This window comes from Heliangelus exortis, chromosome 15 (genome assembly GCF_036169615.1).
Source record: "Heliangelus exortis chromosome 15, bHelExo1.hap1, whole genome shotgun sequence".
In the NCBI taxonomy this organism is placed as follows: Eukaryota; Metazoa; Chordata; class Aves; order Apodiformes; family Trochilidae; genus Heliangelus; species Heliangelus exortis.
This window is the reverse complement of record NC_092436.1, coordinates 3,082,626-3,109,480: the sequence shown is the minus strand read 5'-3', so window position 1 is coordinate 3,109,480 and position 26,855 is coordinate 3,082,626. Positions and strand designations below refer to the sequence as shown.

General features: G+C 46.9%; 1 protein-coding gene across 1 annotated transcript; it reads left to right on the top strand.

Moving 5' to 3' along the window:
* Window positions 1-341: 341 nt before the first annotated feature.
* On the top strand, window positions 342-22,044 carry LOC139803004 (leukocyte cell-derived chemotaxin-2-like). The gene is made up of 5 exons (XM_071758777.1): window positions 342-347; window positions 19,500-19,562; window positions 20,489-20,585; window positions 20,712-20,857; window positions 21,367-22,044. The coding sequence occupies exons 2-5, from the start codon at window positions 19,508-19,510 to the stop codon at window positions 21,531-21,533; spliced, it is 465 nt and encodes a 154-aa protein (XP_071614878.1). The 5' UTR covers window positions 342-347; window positions 19,500-19,507; the 3' UTR covers window positions 21,534-22,044.
* The last annotated feature ends 4,811 nt before the right edge of the window (window positions 22,045-26,855 follow it).

Genomic DNA, 26,855 nt, shown 5'->3' with positions numbered 1-26,855 from the left:
CTGAGGTCCAGCTCTTCTCATGTCTCCATCAGCCCAGTGGTCTCAGGTCTCTCCTTTTCCCCCAGTACAGTGGGACCCACTTTGCAGACCCAGTTTCCTGCTGGATTCATGGACCAAAGCAGCCCCCCAGCAGCAAGACCATTTCTGGAGGCAGCAATTGAAAGACATCCTTAGGCTTCCCTTCAGCTTTGAGGCTCTGTGAGCTGAAGGTGCTCACATCCCTCATCAGCTCCTTTATGGCTGGATTTTACCTTTTCCTTCTCCTTCCTCATTGCTAGAAAACTCAGAGGGTGACATCCTATTTCCCATTGCCTGCTGTGGGGGAGCTGTGTGGCAAGCAGAGCTTTTCCCCAGCCCATCATTCTGGAGAACAGGCAAACAGAAACCCCTTGGACACAGACTTTTGGAGTAGGTGTCAGGAGTTCATCCTCCCTGCAAGGCACTGGAGGGGACATCCAGCTTCATTTACTTGCAGTCGTTTTGTAGTTCCAGCTGAGTAGATAACACGACAAGGCTGGTAATCATTTCTGAGAGGGAATGATTTAGTAATATAATCTGCAGGGCTTGTAAAGGCTCCTGGATAAAGGGCCAGGCAGAGCTGGAAGAGTTTGGAACCATTTCCTCACTGCTGCTGAGGACAAATGTTGCAATATGTGTTGGGAGGGTCGAATGGAAAAGAATTGCCTTCATTCTGCAAAGCTCAACGTACAGACATATGTTCCTGGATAAACCTCTTCGGCAACCAGCCAGGTCCACAGAGCTGATTTTCCATCCAATATAGGAAAAAGCAGCATTTTCTGCAGGTTTCCAAGCATTTGAAGCAGGCGTGGATTGCTTTATCCAGCAGAGGAAACCAGATTGCTGAGGTTCACATGCATATTGGTTTCTTGCTTTTTACAAGAGATGAAGCTGTGGGAATGGGGGTCTCAGGGGAATGCTGAACATGCACCAGAACTTTGGCAGATCCAAAGCAGAAACCAAATGGAGACCTGGGATTTTATAGGAGACATAGCACATTTGTAAAGCAAGGTATCTTGGGCCAAATCCAATTCCTCTTGTTCAGGCAAACTGACCTCTTGATTTCTGTGGTGCTTCTCACTGGGACAAGGTAAACAAAAATGCAACTTTGGGCATTTTGGGGAAGAATCACGAAGTGGTGTCTTTAGCACAATAGAATAGGATTTAGTATTAGGATTAGCTCCAAGCGCTTGGACATATGGAATTCAAACAAAGGAAAACATCACTACAAATAAAAGCTGCTTAAAACCAAAGCTGTTTCTACAACTACTTTAAAAATCAGAGTGGCCAGCTACTGAGAAAGTGAATAAATTATGCTCTGGCCTGGGAGAATTCCAGTAGGATTAGTCTGGCAGTTGTAATACAGTAAGACAGACTAATTTCTTCGTTATTAGTTTTTAATTCTTATAAGGTCTGCTTTTCACAATGTTTTGGCACCATCTGCTCTCATCACTCCCTGGCTCCAAAACTGGCAAAAGGCACATTTGCTTTCTTCTTTTATCATAGCAGAGGGCTGGGCTAATTTAAGCCAGGAGTCCAGAGTGTCTGCAGAGCTCCTCCAGAGCCCCAGGAAAGTTGGGAAGGCAACGCTCCTTCCCTCCAGCTGCTGCAGGAGATGTTTTGTCCATGAGCAAGGACAAATATTTATCAGACAGACTTTCCAGTTTTATGGTCCTAATACCCACAGCAATGTGAAACTCCCAGGATGAGGTCATGGTTGTTTAATCCCAAACTGCAATTCTTTTCTTTTGTAGGAGCCGTATCAGGTAGGTGGGAGATGGAGTGAAGGTCTCCTCACCTGGGGCTTGCAGAAAGCAAACCTCAGGGTTTTAGGTGCATGATATGAAAATACACACCCATCAAGAGAAAGACTTGCTTCAGTACACAATGGGACTAGCAGAGTGCAACCTTTCCAGCACTGACACCAGGAACCTGTTCCTGTGAGTTTTCAGAACTTGTCAAAATCCAATTTTCAAACTCCCAAAAACCTATTTTAAACAAATCTTCTTGAAAGAGAAAAAAAAAAAAAAAAAAAAAAAAAAGAATAAAACATTTCTAAAGGTCATCAGAAGATCCTTCAAGCTGGCTACTGCTGGGTATACTTATTATGGTGGCTTTGGTTTGCTCATTGCCCTATCACTGGCCTTCACTGATATACACTTTAAACAGAAGAACTATGGAATTCCCCAGCCACTTTCCTTCACAAACTGTTTGGATCAGGAATTGTCCAAATTAGGAATTGTGTCTGAGTCCTACTGAGGTCTGAACTAACAGACTAACTCATAACTCCCAGACAGACCCTTGTTATTTTAGCCCAGATGGTACTAAAAAAAGACCATCTCAAAACCATGACACATCCAATGGTATATTTTAGGACTGCATGTTAAACACCCAGACCAGCTTTATTCCTTCAGTTTTCTCCTTAGGTAGAGGCTGCCATGCACATGGTAATATTCCAAATCTTGTATGATATCAACTGAAACAACCTAAAATATGTTGTTCACCTGTACACAATGTATAACAGTACCCTGTTGAGGGATGAGGTTCTCTTGAGCAGAACTGTACCAAGGAAAAAAGCACAACCAACACGTTGTGATTTGCATTTTCAGCTGGAAGGTTTCCCAAGCCTCAGACAAGATGAAATTTGAGTCACTCTGAGAACCTGACAGCCAAGTAATCAAAAAGCCTTGGGGTTTATGTCATACCAAAATGAAACCAACAATTAAACCCTCTGGTTTTCCATGTCTCTTCCCATCATAACCAGCAGAGGGAGGACTCCCACGTTGGTCTCAGGTCAATGGTGGCATCTGCTTGGGTCATGCTGTTGTGCTGAGGCACCAAAGGCAGAGTCACAGCCTGAGCCTCCACACACTCCCCAGATCTGGATGAGAGTTTGTACCAGGTGACTGGTTGGGGTGTAGTTAAAGATCTGCTCACCACCTCCCCAGGATGAACATCACCGAGCCCCAAGTGCTCAGTGCAAGAGGAGACAGTGGCTGGGGGGATAACCCCAAGCCCCCAGTGCCCTGTAGAAACCCAGACCTGAGCAGATTTTGCTTTCACCACACCATAGTCACCTCCAACTCACAACAGGAGAAGGGAAAAGAAAGAGAAAGCAATTGATGCTGCAGAGCTGTGTTGTTTACCCTTTTTGCTGAGCATGTCCTTTATTTATTTCACATGTGCAAGAATCAGAACTTTGGTTTTCTTTTCTCCTTCTACCTCATTCCCTTTGAATCCATCAGCCAGGGAGATTAGGGGTGTCACAGGAACCAGACCTTTCTGCTAAATCTCTTCCAGATGTCCAGAGCCACAAACATGTCAGTCATTGACAAGAGCCTAATGCCAAGTTGCTCCCCGTTCATTAATGATGGCTACTGTTTCCTGGTAGAAAAGCTTTCTTTTTTTTTTTTTTTCCCCCAGAAAACTCTGAAAGCAATGTTTGCAGGGAGGGTTTCTTCTTCCTTCCCCAGGAGCAGGACACTGCTGCTACCTGATGGTTCTTGAGGAACTCCTCACCCTGACTGCCATTGAGACCTTTTCCCTCTCCTTGCCCAAAGACATGTCCTGGTTTTCTCAGTCTCTTGCAATACATTAAATTTCCACCCTACGGGGTGCATTTGGATCAGCCTGTGATTGCTGTGTTGGGTTTGCCTTTGACCTCCAGCTCCTAGCAAGCTCAGGAGGTACCTTTCCCAGCTGAAAGGATCAATACCACCCATTGTGGAGAGTCCTAGCCTTCATATTTTCCCCTCTTTTCATCTCAGTTGAGGGTTAGAATTTAAGTGCAGCTGGATAGGGAAGGCTGTTTCTTCCATGGAAAGTGCCAGTCTCCTTGCTGGGATGGATTGATGCAACATCCTTTGCCACACTCTCAACCACCCCACCACAAGGAAATGCTCTCCAGCAGTTCATCCCACATTGGCACAAAAGCTGCAGTGAGATGCCAAGGCAAAACTTGCACTGAAATCTCCAAGAACTGCTCTTTTACCCTTGCTGCTTATTAAAGTGACCCTGCTTAAGGAGATTTATTCCCTTATCCTTTGAATTAAAAAAAACAAACCACCAAAACAAAAAAAAAAAAACCAAAAAAAAACAAAAAAAAAAAACATTTCAGAACTTGATATCCTGAAGGCTGGGCATTGTGTCAGCTTTAAGAATCTGAAAATAGTGGTGGGTTCTTTGCTGTGAGCAGAAAAACCCACTCAGAGTCTGTAATTTTGATTTATGAATGTAAAGTCTGCTCTTTTGACATAATCTTCTTGATTTAGGGTTGTGGTTTCCTCAAGCAGTTTCCATTAAAATAAATGTAAGTCATCTGGGAAAATCTGTCCCAGGTTGATAAGACGAAAGGTTAAACTCCTGAAAATTTATTCCTCATTTCTGGGTTCAACACTGATCTGTCCACAATCCAGCCCAAAGAGTTGGAGCCTCTCATCCCTGCTCAACTGGACCCTCAGTGAACAGATAGAAAGTACCAGATCTGGACACCCAAATGCCTCTGGAAACTGAGCTCCTGAGCCAGCCTCACAAAAAGCACCAGATATTTGCTTGGTAAAACAGCAACTCAGACTTTGCTCACCTCTTGATGCTTCAGAGCTGTTGTGGGTTGAGATATTCTGGTGTGAAACCACGTTCAGCATCAACGTGGCTTCCTCAGCACCGTGCTGTAAATGGGTGCAGCTTCACAAAAATTCCAACCAAGGAGGTTTGGGTGCAAAACACCACAGGTGTGTGCTGTGAAAGGACATACGGAGACATCAGCACCTCATTTTAAGACAACCCCCCCCCCCATTTTGCAGAGGATTGTTCACATCAAACCCATTTAAAAAGCAGCTGAATTCTTCCCAGATTTAGGTCCCCCATGTGAGCCCACGATGGCCAGCCCAGAGGAACATGGCTTGAGAACCAGCCCTCCCAGTTCCCCAGATAAAACCACAAGATGCAGCTTTGTTCCACTGTGAGCCCACAAGCTCTGACTCAGCTTGGAACCTTTCGTGCAGTCCCCAGTGATGATTTGTTTCTTTTTTGTCTCCACTACAATCACATCCCTGAGCCCAGGAAAGGACTCCTATCTCACTCCAAAACCAGTCCAGTCTCTGCTTCCCAGCACACAGTCACTGGGCACTCAGAATTAGGGTGCTACGTGTTTGCGTTCAGAAAATGTGCAGAAATCCATCTCTGCCTCCTGCCTCAAGCTGGGAGATGGGTTTGGTTCTCCATTCCACAACCCCAGCTCTGTCCTATCCTCCCCAATGTCCTGTGGGAAATCTCTCTTGGAAGTTGTTCCTTAAAGCAAATGGACAGAGAGATCAGGATTAATTGAAAACTCCAGGATTGCCAATTATTTTTTAAGAATGCTTAAAGAACAGAGATTTATTTATTTTCTTTTAAACACTGGAAGTCTCTAAAGAGTGCAAAGGAGGAAACGGGGGGGGTGTAGCTATCCTGCTTTTTCTAGGGAGATAAATCCAATGTCATTTAAATAACTGAATTTAAACTAAAAAGCAGAAAAGAAAACAGAGTCCACACCTCTCACTGGCTCTTTATTTCTTGTCGCTCTGGCTTCCCCACTACCTTCCAACACACTGTGCTATTGTCTCCTAAAAACCCAAGTTCTGCAAATGAGAAACATGTTGGGAAATCTGATGTAATTGCAGACCAGGATACATCCCCATCCCGATACCTCCAGTGGGCTCCCTGCTGCTCTCCAGGCTGCTTCTCGCTCCCAGCTCTTTGTTGGAGGCGTGGAGAGGACCTGAGGCTGCAGCTCTGGGTATTCCATGTGGGAGGATGAAATCAGCCCTGTTAGCACGAGAGGAGAGGAAGAGGGAAACATCACAACTGCTTCTTCTTGCCCATGCAACATCTGGAATTGACCTATTACAGCAAATTGTCACCTGCAAGCACAGAGCAAGCCTGGGCTTTCCAGTAGGAGTGGGTTCACCAGACTGGAAAGCACAGGGTAATGCCCTGAAACAAACCAGCAGCACCATGAAATGGTCAGTGATGCTCACTGACTCATAATACACTGATGGTGGTTGAGTATCTGGCCCAAAAACCACCTTGGAGCCTTCAGCATCTTCACAGAGGGTTTTTTTCCAGTTTTCTGGCTGGAATTTGACTCTCATTTTGCTTGCCTGCTGGGAAAAGTCTGGTCCCTGGTTCTATTGCTTCATGTTCTGCTTAGACTGCAAAAAGCAGAAAATGAGGAAGAAATAACCCTTTCAATTTAAAGGGGGGAGAGGGAAAGTAGAATGAGGAGAAGAAAACTCAAAAGTGTAGAAATTGTGAAGCTTAGTCTATAACACTTGCATCAGGAAAGTTTCCTGCTAAGTCATGGGTCAGGATTCTTTTTATCTAGAAAAACAACAACTTTTCCCTTTCTCCCAACAGATATTAAGTTTTTCAGAAGAAAAAGAAGAGCCTAATGTGAGGAATTTGAACTAACATTGTGAACTCTGTAAGTTCTTACATAGAGATCTTCACTGGTATTACACAAAGTTAAACAATGTTGTATAGTCCAAAGCAAATCTGTATTCCTGCTAAGTGTCTTAGTCTTGGGTAACTGTAAAGATAAAGAAATACTGTATATAAATCTCTCCATCATCTATTAACACAGAAAAGTAACGTGCAGTGGATTTTGAAAAAGATCAATGAAGTTGCCATAGCCTTATTATATGAGTTCATCATGCAGGAAGTTGGGCAACAAATGGTTTGTCAAAGGAATCATCTCTTGGTATTAAGATAATTAGCAGGATTTTTGTCTCTGCTAGTGTATTATTCTTATATATATATATATATATACACACACAAACATATGCATGTGTTTGCAGCATGCTACCATAAATCTAGTGAAAACACAGAGCAGCTGTTGTGTAGCAGCTGAATTATCTTGCCTTGCTTTTGCTTTCATGGGAACTGACCCACGATGGGCTCAGAATGTGCCTCAGGTATAGAGTAACAAGTCTATATTAAAAGAATATCTAAGCATGGGGCTAACCTAGTTTTTTTAAGCATGAGAGGTGACTCATCTTCATCTGCCTTGAGATGAGCCAGACTGTATTCAGATGGGTTCATTAGAAGAATATTTTCCAGTAATTGAGCATTTGTAGTTGGCTGCACATCCAGAGGACAGGTTTTCTCAGCCATTTCCCCCAGCTCGTGCACCAAAACCAACCTTGGCTCTGTTCAAAACACTGATGGACCCAAAATTAAAAAGCCAGAACAGACTGAGTTAAAAATGTGCAGAAAGAGATTAAGAAAAAATCCTCAGGTTTACACCTCTGTTTCTGGCGGGGAACTGCACATAGGGTGGAAACTCATCCTATTTATCCATGCTGTGCCCAAGCCAAGGAATTTGTGTATCTGCAACTTGAAAATGCAGCCTGAGGGAGGACCAAATTCTTCTGAATAAACTGCTTAAATTATGCTGGGTTGGCTGCCCATATTTCTAGGGACAGCCCAGTAGCTGCTGCAGAGATGTAGCACTTTGCCATCCATGTTCCCCTGCAGCAGAAATCATACAAATATCACAATTGTATATATCAATTTTCAACAAACTACAGATTAATGAACCAAAATCCTCAGCAGTACCAAATGAAACATAGAAACAAACACACTTTTGAGCACCAGAGAGAATATGGCACAAAACTTTCAGAAACACCAGGCTTCTTATAATCTGTATTTTAGATTTTCCCTCTCTACAGTTAATCTGCTACAATAGCTCCCCAGTTTGAAAAACGAGCCAAATACCAGAACTGGGCATTTGTGAGGAACTGAACTCAACAGGAGAGCAACAGAAATACAACAATTTATGCATAGAAAAGAGGTCTTAGGTGTGATGGACAAATGAAGGTGTCACAAACCCCCAGCCCCACTGAGTGCCAGTTTGGCCCTTGGAAGCATTTCCAGCAACATTTTTTCCGTATTTGGTGAATTGCCTCAAGAACGTGTGGATTTGGTGCTACCAAGAAAACATTCTGTGGGCTGGAGGTGACAAAGGACACCTCACCACAGGGGCTCCCATGCTGCAAGGAGCAGCCATCTCAGGACCACAAAAAAAAACAAAACAAAAAAACCACGAGACATTGCAGCACCCCTGAAAATATTTTCCAAATCTCAGGACAGTCAGAAATGGATGAAAGATTATAAATTTTTGCATGTGTACATGCCTTTTTTTTAATAAAAAAGGGGAAAAAAAAATAATAAAAACTCCCACCAGTTTCTATGCCGCACTTATCAAGGGGCAGCTCTAATTCATCCCCTTGGCCATCTCTGTTGGATTTTCCTCTCTACAATTTGCTAAACAGCTGAATTTCCATGGTTACCCCTGCTACACCTCAAACATACCGTACATTTTTCCTGGGGAGATGCAGACACCAAATCATTCCCACACAACTGCCCAGAGCACTGTGTTGCCACCCAGTCCTGCACCAACCACTCCCACGTTTTGCTGAGGACACAAAGGTGGTGGCAGGGACTAACCCAGGTGAGGGATGGTGGGAGAGGTGATGCTTCATCCTTGCTCTGGGCAGAGACATCATGTAGCCACCCCATATGGTTTTAAAGATTCAGCAAGGCTCCCATGGTTGTGCCACAGGAGCTCCTGGATCTCCTCTTCAGGCTTTACTCCATAAACCAACATCTGCAGCTAAGGAATCACCATGGCTTGGTGGGGCCAACTCCCAACATCCAAATCTTTCTCCCCATTTCATTTTTCGGCATGTACACACACACAGACTGCATTAGTGGTAGGTTCCTAGGAGGGAATTGCTATGTTCAATATAGACTATTTTCAAAAAACCCTAATGCAACAATTAATTTCCACCAAGAGACCATATATTTTCCTACTTTTGATGTCTAATAAACTACTTTCAATCAAAGGGCTGCCTAATTTCCTGATTTTGGAAGCCTAATGGGGAAATTGCATGGAAACCTCTAGAAAGCAGAGAACACATTAATAAATGTATAGTCCCTTTGTCCAAGACTTCCAACTTTAAATCAAACTCACAACAACCAGATGTTTTTCACATTACTGCATTTCAAGCTTTTACTGGAAGTGATCTCATCATACATACTTAATGTAGGTGTCCAACTGTGAGTGTTATTCATATCACAACTCAGACCTTGCAGCTTTAGGACTCTGTGTGGCAAACACCACTATTGTTAAAAGGGGATAAAATTTATGCTAAGCTTTCCACAGGGATATGAAGGAGACCAAGCTGGATGTAACACGCTCCTTTTGACGAGTGTCAGAAGTGAGGAAATTATATCATTCAAACACTTGAACTTATTGGTAGGAAATACTGAGCCACTATTTCTGGGAAAGATACTGAATTCAGCCAATCTAGTAAATCAAAGATCTTTTTTTTTTTGGTTTTCTTTGAAGTGGAAATTAACTGCAAATGCAAAAGACTGACACCAGGATAGAGACAGAGCTGAAAAAAAGATGCATGGTTTTCAAAGAGAATGAAGACTAAGACTTGCTTCCAGGGAGGGGTAACATTACAGTAGGAAAACATTGCTTCATAAGGTTTGAAGAAAATATATACAATGAGGTTAGGGCTTGAGCTTTTTTCTAAACAACACAGTGAGCTGGAGTGAGACTTCCTTCCCCAGAGGGATGGAGAGCTCAGGATGCAGCTTGCTTTGGTCATTAGGGAAACACCCACTATGAACTCCAAGTACTAATTAGTCATCTATTAATTACCAGAAAGAGCTAGCTGAAGGTTACTCAGAATTCTTCATCATCAGATCTGAGCAGTGGGTAGCCCTCTTCCCAAGGCAAGTTCACAGAATCCTCTGGGTTGCAAAGGACCTCTGAGATCATCAAGTCCAACCCTTAATAATCCACTGCTCCTGCGATTCCCAGACCATGGCACTGAGTGCCACATTCAGTCTCTTTTTAAAAACCTCCAGGGATAGAGATTCCACCCCCTCTCTGGGCAGCCCATTCCAATGTCTGATCACCCTCTCTTGTAAAGAATTTTTTCCTAATATCCAACCTAAACCTCCCCTGGCAGAGCTTAAGTCCATGCCCTCTTGTCTTACTGGTAACTACTTGGGAGAAGAGACCGACCCCTGTTTAAGAGATTAAACAGAACTGGGCCCAGCACTGATCCCTGGGGGACACCACAGACACCAATTGGATCAGCACCATTCAGCACCACCCTTTGGGGGCCCTCCAGGCAATTCCTAACCCAGCACAGAGTTCTCCTGTCTGGGCTGACAGCTTTCCCAGGAGAATGCTACAGGACAAGGTGTCCAAGGCTTTACTGAAGTCCAGGTAGACTCCATCCACAGCCTTCCCCTCATCCACCAGGAGGGCAACGTGAGCATTAAAGGGGCTCAGGTTGGTCAGACAGGACCTGCCCTTCCTAAACCCATGCTGGCTGGGTCTGATCCCTTGTCCATCCTGCAGGTGCTGTGTGATTGCCCCCAGGATGAGCTGATCCATAACCCTACCAGGCACAGAAGTTCAGACCTTCTGCTCTTTGCAGAAGAGACCTAGCAACTCCCCCTTCATCTTCCTCCCATGGCTAAGATTTTGTATTTCCTCAAGACTGTAAGAAATATCTCAGGAAGGTTTCTCAGGAGCTTTCATAATCTTTTTTGGTTCCTTCTCCCACTGGAAACACTATCAGAGCTCCAATCATGCAAAGCATCCTGAGGGGTATTTGCTGAGGCTTCCACCAACCACAGGTCCACTCTGAGCCAAGGAAGAAGGAAGCCAAGTATTTCATTTGAGAAATGCATGAGATGAGATCATCTTGCTCTCCCCCTCGAGTCATCCCAACCTGCTTTCATGCCATTTTCCTAGAGAGAGATCAGGTTCCTCCATACTGCTCTGCCACAGCTTTCTGGGACATCCTCACCAGCAAAGGGACAGCTCACAGCCTTTGTACAGTGAAATAACCATAAAAAAATTAAAATATTGCTTGTTGGGTCAGCTTTGACTCACAGAACAAGTGATGGGAAAGCAGAAATACTGCCCAGCATTTGGCTAGAACTTCACCCATTTTCTCAGTCCATTCATTGGGAAGGAAAGGAGGAAGCAGAAATTACTCATTTTCTCATTCTACTGGGACAACAATGCCAAGGAGCTGCTGAATTTGTGCCTCTTAACTTGCAGCCAGATCATCTGAGCCCAGCACATCTGAGCAGGTTCAGTGGAAGTTGTCCAAGTCTTGGTGTAACAGCAAGGATGATGTCAGCACATAAAAACACACAGTGTCACATTTAAATGAAGGAATCTTCTCCTTGTAGAGAAATCAGAAGCTTTTCAAACCAGTTAGCAAGCCCTTTAGTGGTGTCTGGAGACAACTCAAAACAGAGAAACCAAACAGCCATGAGCAGGAGAGCCCCTGGTCCGAGCTGTACCCAGAGCTGAGCTGATGTCCTTGGCACAGCCCTAAAGACATCAGTGGGAGCAGAAGGTCTGAACAGAGGCACAGGGTGGCTCAGTGGAGTTCCTGCAGGAACGGGATCACTTTTCAGCCCTCATTAGCAAATGCACAGAGCAGTCGAGGTGAGCAGGAGCACTCAGCCTGGGAGCAGCCAGTGGGCAGCACTGCTGAGGTCTTGGCTTCTTTCTCCTTCACAAGAGGAATTAATTTGGCCCGTTGCTCACAACACACTCACTGCTACCCTGCCAATAATCCCAGTAATATCTTGTTATGAAGAGACTATAGACTTGAATTAGGAGGCTGAATCCAATTAGGCTGCAGTGAGTTGCAGTTTTCCACGTCTTAAGGAGACCACAAGAGCTCAATCCCATTTGAGCAGCACATTTTACATGCTGGATGTTTGCAAGGAGCAGATTTTTGCAAAGCCTCAGCTCGTTTCTGCAGCAGCCCTCATTATCCCCATGCCAATTTCTGTCAATCATAACCAACACTTGAAAATAAATAAATCCTCACACCGAAACAAAGGGGCTGGGAACCTTCTGAAGGATTGGCACTCGTGTGGCACTGCTCACCAGTGGGTGAGCCCAGCACAAAAGCTCTGTCCTATGAGGATAACGAGGTTTTGATCAACTCAGCCTTCAGCATTAAGTGCTGGGCTGTCACCTAGTGACATTATCCACTGCCACATCTCACCAGGCAGTGGGATGCTGCTCTGCTCCCACCAGTGCTGCTCCTGCCCAAACAGGGGCAAAATGCCACTGGCTTTTTGCAAGATCAGTATTTGAGTCCTTCTGGCTTTGTTGTCTTTTTTTTTTTTTTTTTTTTTTTTTCTTTAAACAGTGTCAAAACAGACTTTGCTGGCCAGAGCAACTGCTTGATCCTTGGCAATTCTCCAGCACTCTTTGGTTGGCCCTTGGTGGCAGAGAAATTATTCACCACTGGTTGATATGAGGTTCATAACCAAGGGACTTCTGAATCTGGTCCTACAAAAGAGCACTTCATAACTGTGGTATCAAGTTCCTCTTTCCCAACTGTGCATATCATGTGGGTGGTTTTAAAGCCTGGTATTCCAGTGGAAAAAGCTCATGTCAGTCGTACAGACAAGGGAAGGAGCAGGGAGAAGTTTTGCACTTGGTTGAAAGCAGAGCTGATTTTGCACCGTGTTTGCATTTTTAGAGCAAGATCTTAAAGATTTGGATCACGCAGTGCTCTCCTGCAACATCTGTAATCCTGGAAACTTTTGGCACAAGGAAAGATCCTGCCCTTGCTACAGACACCAAGAACACACTGCAGAAAGCATCACAAAACTGTAACAACCCCAGGGCATTTTGGCACACATAAAAGCATACAAAATTAAACATAAAAGGACACTTAGAAACCACCTGTCCATTGCTCATCAACTGAAGCTTCACATGATTGGGTACCAGAGTATTTTCTGAATGATCTGGAATGCTTTTCTCTTAAACTAAAGATTGTTTTTGATATGGGGATTAAATAAATTGATTTTTCAGATTTAAAAAAAAAAAACAAAAAAAAACACAAACCCAACCACTCACAAGTGAGGAAGGCATCCTTTGCCAAAAACCCAGCCATACAGAGCCGAAAAGCCACTGCACCATCTGCTGGACACTGTCGGGAGGAGTCTTTCAGACAAGCTGCATCAGAGACTGTCCTGTAGAAAACACGTTAATTTTTCATTAAGAAGTTTTTCCAATTGGACTGCCCAGATGAAACCACAGCACGGCTGAAAGCACCTCTCAGCCCAGATGGAGATGCCCATTGGTGCAAACTGCTCTGGGTATCAGGAATGGTAAAATCCAGGATCAGCCAGGACTAGGAGTGGATGGGCAGCTGACAAGCTTCCTTCCAACAGTTATTGCCTGGGGAAAAGGGAGGCAGTGAGGCTCCATCATAACAAATATTTAAGCAAATGGTTAATTTTACTCCATCAGGATCACAGAGGAGGAGGGATTACTTGATCCAGAATCAGCAGCATTTTGTACCAATGCTAAAAATACCCTTGAATGAGCTGTGGAAATAGGATCACTTAAACACTTTGCAGTACTTCAGGCTAGACAGTGGTCTATAATTACATGGTTCCCCTTCAGAGCCCTGCCAAGGGGCCTTTTCTCACACAGTTTTTATTTTAGTGAGGTCAGGGCTCTGCCAACCCCATAGTAGGGGTCAGGGAATATCTGCCTTTGCCTTTCAAAAAACCAACCTCAACCCCTGTGCCACATTTGCTGTCTGCAGCCTTGCTAAATCCAGTAGCAGCTCCTCTTAAAGTGTAAAAGAAAACCTGTTGAGCACAAAAGACCAACACGCACCACAACAGCTGTAGCACTTATTTTTTTTAGTCATCTTCATGTGCTTTCAAATTTAAATATCCAGTATATGGCAATTCTCTGTGCTGCTAGGGCCCAAGTACTGAGAAGTTGCTTGTAGTCTGATCCTAAAGGCTGGGATGCCTGGACAGCGAAATTTGGGATCCTGGACACCACAAGACTCAGTTGGAGATTTGCATTGTACAAAGATAAGTTTGTTCCTCCCTTCTCCCAAGTGAACACAAAGGTGCTGGAGCACAGCTGTGGATGGCAGGAGGTGTGGAAGCACATGGGTGTTCAATGAAGGAAAAGCATAATGCTTCCATTTTTGCCCATGAAACTCCATTAACAGCAGCCACTGGCTCAGTATTTCGTGTCAGATAAAGAACCCATCCCCAGAGAGGGCAGAGGATTTATCCTGTACTACATGGCCCTTCCTGAGCACAGGGGGGATGTGCACACACAAGGCAGAAAGAAGAAAAGATCTCAGAGCACCTGCACACACCAGTTCAGCCCACTCCAAGTGACCAACCACATAAGCCCCAGCACTGGAACTGGGCTTCCCTTAATAACGGAATCGTTTTGGTTGGAAAAAAATCTTCAAATCATCAAGTCCAAGTGTTAACCCAGGATTGCCAAGACCAGCACTAAACCATGTCCCTCAGCACCACAGCTACATTGCTTTGAGACCCCTCTAGGGATGGTGACCCCATCACTGCTCTGGGCATCCTGGAGCAGGGCCTGACAACCCAATACGTACATACAGACATTTTACCTCTCTGTGCAGATGTAGAGATCCGGAGAGCTGAGGAAGGGCTGCTCCCCAGGACTGTGTTCTGCCGCTCTCCATCAGAGGGCAGTGGCAGCCCAGCCATTGTCACCTCCCCGGCAGAGCCCAACTCGTCTCATGAGCCCTTGCTGCTCCAGAGGAGGAGGTGCAGCTCTTCCCTGCTTCCCAAAGCCAAGACCTGGCTAGGACCAGGTATCCACAGGCTTCTGGATGAGCCCAGCTGTACCAATATAAGCATTTGCTCAATAGCTTTTTGTTTTTTGTTTTTTTTTCTTTTAAAGGAAAGAAAGAAACAACGAAACACCCAAATACACCCAAACTCAGGAACAAGACAATAGCACAGACAAGGCCACTGTCTGTGGCAGAGGGTGACCATTGCCCTTGGTCATAGGGAACATCTCAGGACTGATGCTCTGCAGAAGAGACACGGGGCTGTGCAGCTTGTCCCATCACACTTCGACACCCTGACAGGGATACAGGACCACAAATACATTTATTTCTGCAAGAATCAACAGGCAGCTGTGAAGAAAAGTGCAGGTTTTAAAGCCAACAAAGGATTCAATTAAATATTGGGTGCAAAGTCTCACAAACTTTCCATGGCCTGGACTGGGATCTCACAGGGCAGCCTGGAGGCATCTCTGCATCCCTGGGGAAGCATCAGAGGACAAATGTATGCCCAGGGTTGCACACAGCTTCTTCAGTTGCTTACAGGATCTAATAAAAAACCACAGGGTTTTTTTACAGATGGAAGCAAGGCTTTTTGAGGAACCACAAACCCCTTCTTTTCCACAGGCTGAATGTTTCAAAACTGTTTCTCCACAAAACTCTGCAATAAAGTCTCTAAATTACACTCATTAGTTAAATTGGGTTGCATTACCATCTTTTCCCTCAGTGCCCATTACACCAGCTGGATGCTGCATTTCAGAAATCCATTACATGCTAACAATATTTCCTCTTAAAAAAATAATAATTAAAAAAAAGCCTTTTGGGTGACAAAATAGTTTCTATTTCTTTAAAGGTCTAAGATACTAAAGAGAGGAGGGGAGGGCAGATAGAACAGCTGCTCTTGGACACCAGTGTACTTTCTAGAATGCCCTGTTCTTCCAATTTGTTTTCTTTTTTTATATAAGCATAATTAACAGAAGAAATAAGTTGTTATCCCCATAGACAGCTTTTTGACTAAATCAGTGTGAAGAAAACACAGGCAGCATGATTCAGAGCAGCCAGAGGGCAAGCGTGTTGGCAGATGGGACTGCAGCTCCTCACCTCCTTGTGTGGCTGATCCGTGGTGTTTGCCACCACCAGAAAAGGAGAAGAGAAATAAGATGTTGATAACAGACATCTGCAGTACCATTCCTTGTGGCTTGCTTGCCTTAACTTCATGTTAGAAGTTAAACTGTCATATTGCAAAACCCACGTATTTCCAAAACCCAAAATTTAGGTCAGCAAACTCCCTCTATCTGCTACTGCAATCCACCCATACAGAGGGATTTCACCCTATTTTAATACAGAGATCTTTTAAGCATAATTAAGTGCTTCAGGTTGTACACTAAGAGGTGAAGAAAAGAAAATGAGAAGGCTTCTGTCTGCTGGGTTTCTGCAGTAAAACAAAACCCAGAGTAGGCTGTGAGCTTCAGTGTACCTGGAGTACCAAGGGGTGGGAGGAAGGAATAAAGAGCTGAGAATTCCCAACCTTTACATCATTGCCTGCATACTCAGTCCTGCCTTGCTACTTGGTCAAACAGAAAGGAAACTGTTCCAGCTCTTTGCATCCCTTCTGTACCAGGAAAAAAGAAGCCCCCTTAGCAACAGGGTTGCTAAGTGGCAGGCTGAGGCAAACTGTAATAAAGGCTTTATTAGATCCCAGCACGGTTACAATTTTGGAAATTGCTTTTAGTGAGTTTGATGGGTTTCAGAGCAAGGATGTAATGTCATTGTCTTTTTAATTTGATCTTATTTGAATTACATTTAATTTGATTGCACCGTGGTGGTTTGCTTGCATATGAGCACTTTATCATCTCACTACTTATTCACCCCTCTGCAATCAAGACAGCCCCTCACCCCCCGTGTTACCCCAAACACAGCACAGCAGGTATTAAAAAAACACAGGGTATCCAGCAAAGCTGCATTTGGGGGAGTTTTTTCCCCTTTCAGATACACCTGTTACCCAGGCTGTGCATCCCCCACTAAAGAAGATGGTTTATTTTCCCCACACAAACACATTTTAACCTCAATTTCTCCATGGCTCCCAGCCCCACGTGAGATGAGAAGAAACCCTGTCCTGCTGCACTTACCTCCTCTGTAGCTTCACATCCTTCCCAAGGACTCCTTCATTGCCTGCAACCCACAAGCTCTACCCTTGGTTTCACCCCCTGTGTCCTGCTTTTAACACTTTCACACACCTGTCCTCAAGGCAGAATCAATTAACTGCCAATTGCTGCCACCTTTCTGCAACTGGGTTTTCTGTAAAATAAAAATAAAAAAAAAAACCTGACCAACAAGCCAACCAGAAAACAACAAAAAAAACCAAAAACACCAATACCAAAAGTTTGGCTTTGGTTGGTAACGAGCAAAATGGTAGATTGTGGGCATTGTTTCAGTCCTTGTAATGTTGTTCAGATGCAGAATAAGACTGTAACCCCTGTGAACCACCCTGTGGTGGGTGCAGAAAAGGAGAGCCATTGGTCTTGCTCAGCTTACACAAAACCTATGCTAATCACTCTCTGCCTGACTGATTTTCATATCAAGGTATAATGTAAAATGGCAGCAAATAAGTTATTCTTAATTTAATTTACTCACTTAGCTCTGGAAAATAAATAACTAAATAGATTTGTTTCTGTTAGCAAAATCAAAACAAAGCCAGGGGGGTCAAACCTTGCAGAATTCAGCAGTCTTCCTACCTTCTACACACCAGAGGCATCAAGGCAGTAGTTTATTAAAAGACCCTGGACAAACCAATTTTCAAGCTGTAAATCCAGATTTCAAAACTCTCAACCCTGTGAAACACATGATCTGGAGAACATTTTTGGGTGTCTACTTGTCCAGGTGTATTTGTCATAACATGGATTGAGAACACGAGCAGAAGTTTCCTGTTGTGACTGCTCTCCCGAGTCAGGGAAATACCAGAGATGGGATTGGGTGATATCCAGGAGACCTTACTGGTGTCTTTGGAGGATGACCTTGAACCTGATAGGTTTTCCTGTTGTATCTCCCCATAGTAGGTTCACCTCTGCTGCACTAAACTGAGTCTGCAACTTGAAACTGAGAAAGTATCTATCTTCAGGGTATTACTTAATAACAGGAAAATTTAAAAAGCTATTTTCTGAGCTTCTGAGGAAATGCACAGAATTATTTATGTCAATTCTTTTTTCCTCTTTGATCTCAATTGGTCAGTTTCTAACGATTCTTAATGAATTTAAGATAATGCAGTTTTATCTGGATTGGTTTAGCTGAGCCCTGGGCACAAGGACCATTGCACTATTATTTTTCTCCCACACGCTCTGTCTAAACATATCATTTCAAAACATTACTGTCAAACAGATCTTTCCCCTCTGTACATAAAACACTTGATGAGCAGGAAAGCAGCAAACCAGGAGCATTTCTTCTGGAGAAAGAAGTCCCGCAGGGATTCAAATGGGAGCTCAGGGTGTGGGAAGGCAGGGTCAGGCTTAAAACCCCTCATGCAGCAGGGTGGGCACAACTCTTCTTGTCTTGAACTGCAGTTGGTGGTCTGGAGCTGAACCATCTCATGTGGTCTCCACTTGTCTGTGCAGCCTGCTCCAGCCAGGCTTCAGCTGGAACCAGCTGTTAGCTCTGTCCAAGCCAAGCTCTTCCCCTGTCACTGTTACTGGATGACAGACAGAAGTGACATAGTTGGATGACACTTCACTGGGAAAAGGGGAAAGTAGGAGACAATTTGTGTGTCTTGAAGAGATCCTGATGGGATCATCCTCCTTTCCATGCAACACAACTTCTGTTGGGCAGCATGCACCAGCAGCTGGTGTTTCCATCACTGGCAAAGCTGGGTTTGAACCCCCTGCAGCAGAACTGCTCTTGGCCCAGCTTTGGGACATAAGGCCACTTCATCCACCTGGTGCCACAAAACACCCAAAGAGGGCACAGCACCCCAGCTAAAGGCCCTGCCCCAAACCTGTATCTAGCCTGGGCTCTCTGGTTTTATTGCACAGAGAAACAAAGTCAGTGGCTCCCAGTCTAACAAAACAAGAAGCCGGAGGCTCAGAAGGCAAACAACTCCCAGCTCCTGGCTGCAAACCAGGGCAAAATGTTCCTTCCCTTCCCAGAAACAACTCTCGAGGTGGCCTTGTTTGTGCTCCAGTGTTCTTCACTTTCCTGTACTTTGGTCAGCCACACTATTATAGGGTTCATAACATTTTCCATTCAGGGGCAGGGAAGACTGTAAACAAGTGTCTCTCCCACTGTTCCAGATGAAGGTTCAGCAGCAGCAACATGGCAATATCTGGGAGGCACTAAGGAAGGGTCTCATTTAACAGGTCATCTAACCAGGTTTTTCCTGCATGAGGTTGGGTGAGGTGTGTGGTACAAGGTTGTGTCCACCTGCATGAACCTCTTCTCATGAAGTGGTGGGAAGGCAAGATATACATCCAGAGTTTTTTTAAGTTAATTTGAACTCTTTTCCCGTTTCTCCAGCCAAGTTATTTTGCACAACTTCAGGATTGTGCAACACAAGGAAATGAAGTGAAGGAATTACAAATTGTTTAACAGTTATGGGCTAGGTGTTAAAAAAATCAAACAAGCCCATTGGGCTGCTATTGCTCAATAGGTTGGAGCCTCTGCCCCACCAATTGGCCAAAATCTGCCAGCAAAAGAGCTGAGGCCACAGGAGTTTTCTGGTTGGCTGGAAAAAATTGATACAGCCTCTCTTGGAATGTATAAATAGAAAGTAAAGTATTTTTCACCTTGCAGTTTGGAAGCAGAGCTCAAAGGACATGAAAATGCATCGAGTCACAGCAGTCGTCATCTTGCTGGTTGCCATCTCCACTGGTGAGTTACCTGAATTTTGGTAAATGTTGCTCATTGTAACCTATCTCCCTTCTCTCTCTCTCTCTTTTTTTTTTTTTTTTTTTTTTTTTTAATATATTTTTATTTTTGTAATGAAGTGTATCTGCAAAGATTTGGGAACTGATCTCTTCTCTGACACTTTTTTGCTTTTAAAAATAAGCCCCTTTGCATTGCATAGAAACCTCAACTGTAAAATACCCTTTGTAGATCTGGTAAAGAGTTATGGCAAATTTTTGTTGGAGTGACAATGCTGACTGAGTAAGAAAGAATCCACTGAAGCATTTCAGTGACTACCAGTATGCACATTTTCTTAAAAGCTTTTTACTTAAAGCACAGCCCACTGAGCATTCAGTGTTCCCAGGTATGTTTCTATGTTTAATGTCATCACCTGTGCATGAAGAATAGACAATTCATTAAAATAATGAAAGCCACCTACAGCAAAGGGCTGCTTTGCTTGAGAAAGGCATTAGAGATTTCCTGCACCCAGACATTCAGTGCCAGCACATCATTTCCCCTGGTTTTGTGTAATCCCACAGCCCAACAGGGACAGTTCCTGATGAGCTGATAATTGATAAGCATCAATTTGTTGCTTCTTGTTCATTCCATTCCTGCAGGAGGATGCCATGGGAAACCCTAGGTGAGAGTAGCAGGGCTGTTAGAAGCTGCTTTAACTACCCTCAGATGTCACAGAACAAAGCATAAAACAAAGAAATGCTGTTTCAGTGCATCAATAAAATTCACTTGCACTAAAAAATGAACAGCCTTCTAGTTCCCTGAAGCCTGATCCATGGTTACAGCAAAGTCCAAGGGGCCTTGCTACAGATTAAACACAGACTGGGAAATCCCCTTTTGAGCTTGCAGGTTTCAACTTCCGTTCTTCTCTTTTTTTTTTTTTTTTTTTTTTTCAGCTGCTGCAGCACAATGGGGGAGAGTCTGCTCAAGTCAATCCTCCAACAAAATCAGAGGCTGTGATTCCCATGGCTGTGGCAGATACAATGCTCCCAGGTACTGGGCTGGGCTGGTGGCTGACAGCTGCACTTGACACTTTCCTAAAATAAAAATAAGCATGTAAAACCTCTAGCTGGCAAGGCTCTCTGACCCAGGCTAACCTCCCTTGCTCTCCCTCTTCAGAGGCTCAAGGAAGCACAAGGGAGTGGACGTGGTGTGCACGGACGGCTCGGAGGTGTACGCACCCTTCACGGGCAACATTGACAAACAAGCCAAGCCCTACGGAAACGGCAACGCCATCGACGATGGAGTCCAACTCTCGGGATCAGGTACCAGAGCTGAGAGGCACCTGTTGCACAAAGCTGGATTGCAAAGTGCTCCAGTTTGTTTGTACAGTTTTACCTGAGCCAAAAATAAACTCAGCCCAAAAGCTGTCATGTTTGCATGTCCACCCAAGTGAAAAGTTGAACTCTGAAATCCGGGTTATGCTAATGGAGCAAAATTGACTGAGAGGATCACAGTGTTTCCCTGCATTAATAGAGTCGAAGGGTGAGGCCGGTCCCTTTGCACATTTTGGATATTTAAAGGAACAGCCTCTGACTTGCTCAGGGAGCTTTCCTCACCTTAAACCCCTTCCCCACCTTCCTCCTGGTTAATTCTTTTCTTTTCCTACTCTCTCTTCTTGACACTACAGGGGCATCACAGCATCTTCTATAACTTTTTCTGCTGCTGAATCTCATATCCTTTTATTGCCATTTGCATTTTGCAACTGAATGTTTACCAGACCTTCAAACCATCTCCAACAGTTATCCCTCCTTTCTCTCTTCCCTGTCAACAGGTTTCTGCATTAAGATGTTTTACATCAAACCCATCAAGTACAGAGGCTCCATCAAGAAAGGGGAGAAAATCGGTGTCCTGCTACCCATGCAAAGGGTCTACAGAGGAATCATATCCCATGTTCACATCCAGAACTGCGACTTATCAGATCCTACTTCCAACCTGTAAATGGGTGACTGCACCTCGGGGGCAAAGCCTTCAACCCCACCCTGTATTCTTTACATCTCTTAGGCACTGCTAGGCACTGTAGTAAAGCAGAATCCACCGACCTTCAAACAGCTGTTGCACCTAAAATGTATCTCTGACTAAAATGGTGGTGGTTATCTGAAGATGAAGGGACCCAAATTGAGGCAGAGCACACACTTCAAAGCTGCTATCACATCCTGCAGAGCACTGAGCTTGTATATGGTGGCTGAAACTGCAGGGAAGGTTGTGGGTCCTTGTACTGGCTTTGGCTGGGATACAGTTAATTTTTTTTATAGCATGTATGGAGCTATGTTCTGGGGACTGGCTGGGCATCAGTTAGTTGGTAGTGAGCAATTGTTTTCATTTGCATCACTTGCCTTGCTTGGGTTTTATTTCTCCTTGCATTTTCCTTTCCATTACAATTTATTGTTACCACCATTATTATTTGCTTTCATTGTATTTTCTTTCCATTAATAAATTGTTCTTATCTCAACCCATGAGTTTTCTCACCTTTTACCCTTCCAATTCTCTTCCCCCAATCCTGCTGGAGGGGGATGAGAGTGAGTGGAACATGCATGATGTTAAACCACATTGCTGAGGTTAAACCATGACATTTCTTGATGCTCTAAACCTCAAGAGTCCTTGATGCACAGCAGACCCCTGTGAGCCCTGCTGCAGCTCACTCCCCTTGGATTTTTCTATCTTTGCAACTAAACACAAAAATATCTTCAAAAAACCAGAAATTTCACTTGTGCTTGCAAATGGAAGTGAAGGGCTGCTTCAATGGAAGGGCTGCTTCAATGGAAGGGCTGCTTCAATACAAATTGTTTTCAATTTCTATGGCACAGTCAGAGTTTGGGCTGGGTTGTGGGTTTGGTTTTTCTTTTGTTTGTTTTTTTTTAACGCACCTGGGAAGAAAAAAAAACCAAAAAACTTCATCTAATCTTTCCTGGGGCCCACAACCAAAACAATAAAGCAACACTTATGAAGTAACTCATTACTTTTTACCAGACTCGTGCTTCAGGGTTGCCTTGTTTCCAGGTTCCTTTTTGTCCAAGTGAGGCATTTCTTTCCATTAATAAATCAACTGAAGACTTCCCTGTGAGAAGCAGCTCTTGTTAAGGGGACAGAGCTTTTCAGGCAGAGCCTACCAGAATGCTGCTGGGAATATCAAGTGCTAAAGTACTCCAAACACCACTATGTGCTAATACAACTTCAGCCTCAGACAAGCAGGAAAACTCTTCCAGTGGGAGCCTGACAGCAGATTTTTTTCTTCTAATAAACTTCAGCAAGACTTTTCCTATGAGAGCGAAAAGTGCTTAACCTGTTGTGTCCCACTCACCTTCCTCAGAAAAAAAAATTAATTTTTGCTTTGAATGATGCATCAGCACATCGATACAAATAAAAAACCAAAAGCTGCAGGACTAAAAATCAACGAGAGGCAACGAGATGGCCACTTTATTGGGTACAAGCGGCACCAAGGAGCAGCCAAAAGAGCAGCCCCGCAGACGAGGACATCCCCCTTCCCGGGAGTGCTTTGCTCTTGCCCCTTCTTCCTCTTGCCGCTCCTCCTCTCGCCCGCTCTTGCCTCCACGTTCCTTCCACACACGACCGATGCCTCTTCTTTCTTCTGCAGGAGAAGGACACGGGCAGGACCCGCAAGTCCCCACTCCCCACCTGACCGCCGCCCATCCTGCCACACCCATCCCCTGTATCCCTAACAGGAGATGAAACACAGACCAGACCCCCCTCTCCCTTGACACCACCCTAAGCACCTCTCACCCCGCACCACCACTCTCCCCCTCCTTCCTTCCTCCCCCCCCCCCCCCCCCTCGGAAAAAACCTCGGTAATCGACTTTTCTCACCCAATTGGTGCTCCGGGCGCCCCCGCTGCCGCCAGCCGAGTTCCAGCCGGTGATGGAGGTGGCACCCTGGGCAAGTGCAGCTGGGCATGCAAAGCAGCAGCCCGAGTGGCTGGTGCTTGGGGCCTGCTTATGGGGCTTCCCTCCCTAAATAATTCCTCGTACTTCGCCCTTACCCTGCCCTTCCTTTCCTGGCCCTTCCCTGCCCTTCTCCCTTTCCCCTCCTATCCCTACCCATGCCTACTTTCCTTCCCGTTCCCTGCTCTGCCCCTCTTTTCCCTGCTCTACCCTGACCATTTCTGCTCTGCTCTGCCCTCACCCGCCTCGTCTCGGCTCTCAGCCCCAGGAGCAGCTCAGGGGGGTGGCAGGAGGCTGGGGGAAAGGGGCCCGTTCCGGGCACTGGGGACGTGCTTCAAGCAGGGCCCGGGTCCTGCCCAGGCAGCCCTGGCACCGGGAAGCCCTTTGCTTGTCTTTTCTTGCGTTGGGCTGAGCCAGCTCCCCGGAAGCCGGGCCGGGGTCTCCGCTCTCAACGTCCGGGCTGCCGGGCGTTTTTCTCACCAGGCGGTGAAAAAAGCGGTCCCGAGTCTAAGGTGGCTGAACCCGGGGGGGTAAGTGGCGGAGGGGGGATGGACGGCCGGCAGTAGGACAGCGCCGCGGGGAGGTTCCTCCGAGGGGGGCACCCCCCGGTCATCCAGACGGAGGCGCCGGCACCGGTTGGCAGCTCCGGGAGAAGAAAGAATGAAAAAAAGACAGGAGAGGCATCCATCCATCGCGTGTGGAAGGAAACGCAAGGCAAGAGAGAGTGAGAGGGGAAGCGGCGGGCCAAGCAACACAACTGGAAAGGGAAGGGAGGGGGCCTCCCTGTCCCCAGGGCGGCAGTCACCCAACAGCATCCTTGGTGCTTTTGGGGTGTTTTGGTGTGTGTTCTTTTGGACTCCGGGGCAGGTACTTGGCTCAGTGCCGTTCCCTAGATTTTTGGAAGCTGTTCCAATTCTGTGGGAAGACACAATTTCCAAACTTTTGCACCTGAAAGGCTGGGACCAGGGGCACCCATCTGCCTACAGTGGGGCCCTCCAAGCACAGAGGGCAGGCTCAGCCCCACTCAGAAGGAGCTGGGGCTGCTCTGGGGACACAGGGCTCCGCGGCTCGTGACACACGCCCCAAAGGACAGAGCTGTCACCAGGGCTGGCAGCTTGCCGGCGGGACAGGCAGCCACGCAGGCAGAGACCTGGGCCCTGACTACAGTCGGGTCGCCTCGCCCGCGCCACCGTTAAGCGGCTTCGCTGCGTCCTTCCACAACAAATTATAAAAAGGGTCAAGCTCGGACCGTCCCTCCGTTGGCGGGCTCAGAGGGGACCCCCCTGTTACTGCACAGAGCCCTGGCTCTCCCCGCAGAGAAGTTCAGGCTAAGTACGCTGCAGTCATGTTAAGAAAGGGGCCTAAACAAGAAGCTCAGTCGATCGCTCACTCAGGCGCAGACACGCACACACACACACGATCAGGGAAGAAGAGAAGTTCCCATAAGGGAGAACGAGCCCCGTGCAGCCAATGTTTGGGGAGCCATCCCTACCGCCGAGCAGGAGAGGAGAGCCTCGGAGCTGCCCCAGGGGCTGCGCGGAGGCCAGAGGGGCCTCAACACGCCAAGGGGCTACACGGGTGGCCAAGGGAGAAAGGCTGCCACAAGCCCTGACTGCAGGGGGTCACGCTGGCCAGGCCGCCAGCTGGCACAAAGCCACCGGGACCAGAGGAGGGGGCCAGGGACAGGGCCCTCCCCTGCTGACAGGGGAGGCCTGGGGGTTCGGGGAGCTCCCTTTCCCCCCTCGGGTGTGGAGACGGTGGCTCTCACCCTCCTTACAGGGTCGCCACTCACTCTGGGCAGCCAAACCATGGGGCAAGATGGCAAAAGGCCAAAGACCTGAGCCCTGCTTACAGGGAGGTCGCCCAGCACAAAACCAGCCAGGCCAGCAATGGGACCGGCAGTGCTCTTGTGTGACCGCAGCCCCGGTGAGGGGGTGACAGGAGCGCGTTGCCCTCCCCATCCTCAGCCCACCACTCCCACTCCCCTCGGTCGCTCCTGCCCGGCAAGGCCACACGGTGCCTCGTCTTTCTTTGTCCAGCAGCTGCTGCCGTGGAAGGCCGGCACACTCGAGCACCAGCTCCTCCGCCCGGCGGAGAAAGAGACGCCAGCCCCCGTAGGAAGGTTCCCACCGCGTTCCCCTACCCACCGGCCGTCCTTCCCCCCTCCTACCCCCTGCCCCCCCGGACTCAGCAGTGGGCCCGGTTTGCTCACCACCGCGGCGGCCAGCGACCCGGAGGGGGGAAAACGGCAGAGGCCCCAGCCCGGCTTCCAAGGTGCCGGCCCGGCTCAAGGCCCTCTATTAATAACAGGACTTCCCAATGCCAGGGCTGCCCGGGCAGGAGCCGGGCCCCGAAACAATGCCTGGAGGGGGCCCCTTCCCCCCAGCCCCCTGTGATTCTAACAAGCTGGGTCCTGGGGTTGTGAGCAAAGAGAAAGAGGGCTGGGGCAGGGGACACCCAAACCAACCCATCTCAGCCCCACGCCTCTGAAAGGCTGGGGACAGGGACACTGCCTAACCACAGGGAACATGGCAAAGGGACAACAGCAGCAAAGACCTGAGCCCTGCTTACAGGGAGGTCGCCCAGCACAAAACCAGCCAGGGCACCCCAAAGGTACTGGCAATGCTCTCTTGTGGCCACAGCCCCGCTGACGGGGAGGTCCCTTTGCCCAGGGCGCCTTTCTCTTTCCCCCGCTTCGGTCTTCCGGGCTTCCTGCGCTCCTCTTCTTGCTCACTCTTGCCTCGAGGATCCTTCCACACATGACCGATGCCTCTTCTTTCTTCTGCAGGAGGAGGACATGGGCAGGACTGAGAAGTCCCTGCTCCTTACCTGACAACCGCCCATCCTGCCACACCCATCCCCTGTATCCCTAACAGGAGATGAAACCCCCCACCACCCTTGACATCCCTGTAAGCACCTCACGCCTTCCCCCACCACCCACAAAAACCTCGCCAATTGACTTTTCTCACCAAATTGGTGCTCCAGGTGTCCCTGCTACCGCCAGCCGAGTTCCAGCCGGTGATGGAGGTGGGCTTAGAGGCGGGCACCCTGGGCAAATGCAGCTGGGCATGCAAAGCAGTGGCCAAAGAGCCCGCACACCCCTGCTTATGGGGCGCTCGACCCGCCGCCTGAACTGCAAAGTGCCTGGAAAGCCAGGGCACTGGCCGGGCCCCAGCTTACGGGGCGGCCCTGGTCCCAAACGCCTACGGAGGCTCCTTCTCCCCCCTTCAGGGGCACCCTGGACCCGCACCCCGCTAACGGGGCGGTCACCCCACACAGGCTGGCAGCTGAGCACAAAGGCTCCCTGACCCGGAGCCTGGTTACAGGCAGGTCAACACCCAGGGAGCTTGGCTTTCCTCTACGC

Excerpts from the sequence above, each read along its gene's own strand:
- LOC139803004 (XM_071758777.1), top strand. The coding sequence starts at position 19,508 with ATGAAAATGCATCGAGTCACAGCAGTCGTCATCTTGCTGGTTGCCATC. Across the intron at positions 19,563-20,488 it reads GCTGGTTGCCATCTCCACTG|CTGCTGCAGCACAATGGGGG; the intron begins GTGAGTTACCTG and ends TTTTTTTTTCAG. Across the intron at positions 20,858-21,366 it reads AGTCCAACTCTCGGGATCAG|GTTTCTGCATTAAGATGTTT; the intron begins GTACCAGAGCTG and ends CCCTGTCAACAG.